Below are 5621 nucleotides of genomic sequence, written 5' to 3' on the forward strand. Positions count from 1 at the left end.
GGCCATGCCGGGCCTAATAATGTATGTCAGCCACATGTATTATTCCCATGTTTAAGTATAATTGAATCCCCATCCCACCAAACATGGCGAGCATGTTTGGTGGGATGGGGATTCGAACCCAAGACCTGTAGATTGCGAGTCAAGAGCCCCCTAACCAACTGCCCATGCCATTCCCAGTTCAACTATAGACAACAGAGCATATTTTTTTTTAAGTATTTTGTTCTAGTTTAGTTAAAGCACAAGGGCCAGATACAAATACATATATAATACAATCAAACTGACATTTTTCCTTTTTTTAATACAAGGTTTCACATGGTCACATTCCCCTAACGAACAAGAATTTTCTAATAATTTGTGTGAAATAAGAACGTTTGGTAACAAACAAGGACCTTTACCTGTTGGCTGGAATTTCAATGCGATAAATGATATCTTCAGATGCTCCTTCAGATTTTTCCTCCCCTTGTTCTTTAGAAATCATCTGTTTTTCAGTAGTCTTTAAAAAAATAAAATACAAATACTCTCATTATCAGACTGATGAAAGTTTGTCTGTACTAGTAACTGCACATTTATGAACATATGAAACTATTCAAGTCTTGTCTGTAGTGGTAACTGCAGTTTCATGTGTTCATAAATGTGCAGTTACTAGTACAGACAAGACTTGAATAGTTTCATGTGTTCATAAATGTGCAGTTGCTAGTACAGACAAGACTTGAATAGTTTCATATGTTCATAAATGTAAGTCTAGTCTGTACTAGCAACTGAACATTTATGAATACATGCAACTATTCAAGTCTTGTCTGTACTAGCAACTGAACATTTATGAACACATGAAACTATTCAAGTCTTGTCTGTACTAGTAACTGAACATTTATGAACACATGAAACTATTCAAGTCTTGTCTGTGGTGGTAACTGAACATTTATGAATACATGAAACTTACCACTTCATCAAGTTCAAGGCCAAATTCAAAACACAAACTGTTGAATTCATCTTCAGCTAATAAAATGAAATAAAATATTTCAAAGATAAGTTACTTGTATGAAGAAAGAAAACATCAGGAACCCGTTTAACATCATCAAGACATCTTTATCCTAACAACTTTACCATTCTCACACAGCAGTTCTACCTTTATAACATAACTTTACCATTGGGACTTGTAAAGAATGTACTTTTAACTTAACATCTAAGAACAACAAGAACCCTGTTGTGATTCATCCAGGCTGAAAATTATGAAATTTTTGCTACTTTGGTGAAGAAAGCATTTAAAGTCATTTCTGTAGCACTACTATTTAATCACTATAGGTATGAAAGTTCTTCAATAACCTGTTTCCTGCAAAGTTGCTTTTGCAGCCAATTCTTGATATGATATAAATACATGTATTACTAGATGCATTTCCACAAGGTCCCTAAAAATGTTATTTTTCAACAGTAAATAAAACCAAACATCATCTTGCTTTTGAAGTTCATATGTCATGCTGTGTTGTAGCCAACATAGTGCATAATTCTTCTCATGATTCATAGCATGCACACATTTTAATAATGTCACAACAGTACAAGTTGCAATATTAAGTGTATCTCGCATGACATCATTTTAGTGTCTACTGACTGACTGACTGACAACACACTACCATACAGTGGTGGGAGTGGTAAACCAGGTGACTCCTCTAGGCAGCCTTTGGCACCAATTGCAAATAAACGAAAGTTAAAATGGTGATGATGATGGTATCTGTGTAGAGCACATACTGTAGTGTAAATATCTTCGTAGACCACATGCTATAGTAGCACCAACATGTTTGTATGTTCTAGAATTTCATGTAAAAATAAACAAGGGTTATCCATGCTAGCCATCCCAAATTTTGAACTGAGAAACAATGAAAGTAACTATAGTATTTTGGTACTTGTGTATAAAGTTAAAATCATAAATAATATTCAACGTTAAACTAGTACACAATTAAAATGTTTTTAATTGTGTACCAGTTAACGTTGAATATTATTTATGATTTTAATGAAAGTAACTATTTAACAGCATATACCACCAACTCTTTGGCTACTCTTAATCAAATAGTGATATATGAACATCTCTCTCTTATAACGCATCCATGACCCCAAAGTGTAGAGTGAAAATTTGTGGCAACAGGATGTGAAAACCATAAATCCTCAGATTCACAGTCTAGGTATACTAACTATTAGGCCATGCCTGGCCCACTATTATTCATTTAATTACAAGTTAAAAAAAATCTGAAAAAGACAGTTAAGCAAAGATTTGGACTAAACAAAGAAAGCTGATGATTTCTTGGAGAACTTTGACCATCTTTTACCCATGAAAAAAAAACAAAAAAACTGAAGACATTGATGAGTGTTTTACCAGCACTAGAGCTGGGCAATTAACTTAATTCATCAATTATGACTGATTAAATTGATTAGTGTCATGAAATAATTGGTTACTCAAAATTACCATTAAATCACCTAATGTCAAAAAATAACAAAATAAACTAAGCATTCCCAATTATTACCATTTTTGATTATTATAACCATCGTATAAATTAAAATATTGCCATTATTATTATTTCTCATTATTAATTTTGATTAATTCAAGATTTTTCAGCCTAATCGATTAGTGTCATAACTCATAAATAATTAACTAATCAAAATTATTATTTCAATTTTTGAATATTCCAGCTATCCAAGTCTCACATGAAAATAACTGATTAGGGAGTTAAAGGGACAGTTTGATAAATATTTAAACAATAAGAGTTGGATTTTTTCTTAGTTTAGTTTTGTGGATGAGTCAGCCATAATGGACCTACAGTCTCCTTATTGTTCTTGTATGTTACGACAGGTGAAATTCCCCACAATTGGCATAACTGTGAAAAATTAAGTTAGCATTATTTCTTCCTTCAAGTGCAGGCATCTGTTGGCACAATCATTACATACATTATCATATCATTACACACTTATTGTATTAACATAAATTATGTTAATTGTAGCTTACAAGTTTATACTTATCTAAGCCTAACTACGATATAACTCAGTTATGAAATATTGGATATATAAAGAGATTATTGTTGGCTTGCAACTCATGGTTAAGTACATTATTGTCACAATGTGCAACACACAGCTGCAGGATATAAATACTTAACACCTACGTTAGGGAAGGAGTTAGTAGTTTCTAGTTTGTACCGTGTATACAGGCTTTACTATGTAGCTTACAATCTACTGGTGCCTGAGATCAATGTTTAAAAGTGGTTAACATATGTACATAATGAATGAATGCCTAGTAATGTGACTGTTTTTGTCACTCAGTACATTAACATCACTTGTCCAGTGTACAAGAATGTCACTCAGCACATTAACATCACTTGTCCAGTGTACATGAATGTCACTCAGCACATTAACATCACTTTGTTGAGTGACATACATGTACACTGGACAAGTGATGTTAATGTGTTGAGTGACATACATGTACACTGGACAAGTGATGTTAATGTGCTGAGTGACATTCATGTATACTGGACAAGTGATGTTAATGTGTTGAGTGACATACATGTACACTGGACAAGTGATGTTAATGTATTGAGTGACATACATGTACACTGGACAAGTGATGTTAATGTATTGAGTGACATTCACGTACACTGGGCCCATTAACATCACTTGTCCAGTGTACATGAATGTCACTCAGCACATTAACATCACTTGCCCAGTGAACATGAATGTCACTCAGCACATTAACATCACTTGCCCAGTATACATGAATGTCACTCAGCACATTAACATCACTTGTCCAGTATACATGAAAGTCACTCAGCACATTAACATCGCTTGCCCAGTGTACATGAATGTCACTCAGCACATTAACATCACTTATCCAGTATACATGAATGTCACTCAGCACATTAACATCACTTGCCCAGTGTACATGAATGTCACTCAGCACATTAACATCACTTGTCCAGTGTACATGAATGTCACTCAGCACATTAACATCACTTGTCCAGTGTACATGAATGTCATTCAGCACATTAACATCACTTGCCCAGTGTACATGAATTGTTCTTTGTAATGTGTCTTACGTGTTAATAAAGAGTTCCCAGGAATTCACTATGTGTCTTTATAAAGTTGAAATATTGCAGACATGGCCAAACGGGAAGAACCATCAGTACACTAGTACTAAAATATCACACTCTATGACAAGTGACGAATCACATGATAGACTGGGCATCATACTAGTTATTAGCATCCTAAACAGTTTGTCTGTTGAATAATTTAGAAGAAGAAATTAGTAACATCGATGCTATACAAGTAATGGAAATAAAGGTTCACCATGATGAGGGGTAGAATTCTTCAACACCAATATAACTCAGTGACAAGTAGTAAATCAAATGATATATTAGCCTTCAAATTTATTTTTAAACCCATCCTTCATTTTAAAAAAAAATCATTAACTCCATTCTCAAACTATTGTTTAAGTACCAGCCTCCATTACTGCCTATTATAACTCATTCTGAAAGCAACACACTGTTATAGTAAAACTATCTTAATGAAGCCCACCCTGTCTTTCCCAAATCATAAACTCATGTCCCACTGTGTTAAGAATATAGCATAAAGGAAGGCCTTTATCCTATTGATCCCTCATATTGATCCTTTTAGTTTTATGAAGGTTGGTAGAGAATTGTACTTAGCCCAATGAAAATGCAAACGTGAGAAAGATTGGGTGTTATTTTTGCACAATGTAAAGCACAAACCCAACTCTTTGCTCATTTTAGTAAAGTTTGAACTTAAAAATGTTATAATAATAAAACATAAAGGTAACTCGGATCCCTCAGTCTAAATATTGGATATTTCTACTTGTTTAAAGTAATATCCTTAGTTTGTCACTATTACACTAATGTGTGATAATAGTTATACTAGTATCAGTATATCTAGTTCTCTAATACTTTAGTTAGAATATCACTTTTGTGTTACTACTAATGTCTGTAACTTTAAGTTTAACATTAACACACACGTGCACGGTTGCCAACATTTAGAAATTAATTAAGACTTTAGAGGGGGACCGACAACAATGGATGAGGAGGGGGGTAATATCTATTTTCCTCAATCATATATATATATATAACACTATTTTTGAGTTTGCTTTAGTAATACTCTTACAACACAAACATGGACAGTTGGAAAGTCTGCATATGTGAACTTCCAGATTAGTACTGGTAGTACAGTATGATAGCCACTGTCCATGATAAATAGGTAATAATAATATTACAATTAATAAGTACTTAAAACTAAAAGTTAACTTAAGAGAAATTTTAAAGTTGTAACTTAAAAGTTAAAAATAAGTTGTAACTTATAATTTATATCAATAATATAACTTATATAGTTATACATTACTTTCCAGTTACATTCATTACGTACTGTATGTACATTCCAAAGCAGAGAAAAGAAGATCCCGATTTACACCAACAGTTGGCATTTCGTTGTTCCTTGAATATTACCTACACGTTTATTAAACAAATAAAATTGAATAGTGTGAGATTTTTTAAAAAATCTTTCATGACACGCTATGTTCCGACTGATGCAACTTGCAAGATACAACAGCATTTCCGTGTAACATTTGAACACTTCAC

The 5621-nt window shown here is 33.2% G+C and overlaps 1 protein-coding gene across 2 annotated transcripts in view; it reads right to left on the reverse strand.

Annotated features, from left to right (window-relative positions):
• The window catches only part of LOC106468660 (phenylalanine--tRNA ligase beta subunit-like), a 31205-nt gene extending 25584 nt beyond the window's left edge, over window positions 1–5621 (reverse strand). The window contains exons 1-3 of one of the 2 annotated variants that reach the window (XM_013929097.2): window positions 5410–5621; window positions 941–996; window positions 396–493 (exon numbers count right to left, since the gene is read on the reverse strand). In XM_013929097.2, the coding sequence (XP_013784551.1) occupies window positions 396–493; window positions 941–996; window positions 5410–5467 (212 nt within the window). In that variant the 5' untranslated portion in view covers window positions 5468–5621. Of the gene's footprint in view, window positions 1–395; window positions 494–940; window positions 997–5385 lie in introns of both variants that reach the window. The other variant, XM_022397012.1, reaches the window with a different exon arrangement.

Source organism: Limulus polyphemus, unplaced genomic scaffold (assembly GCF_000517525.1).
Source record: "Limulus polyphemus unplaced genomic scaffold, Limulus_polyphemus-2.1.2 Scaffold3102, whole genome shotgun sequence".
Lineage (NCBI taxonomy): Eukaryota > Metazoa > Arthropoda > Merostomata > Xiphosura > Limulidae > Limulus > Limulus polyphemus.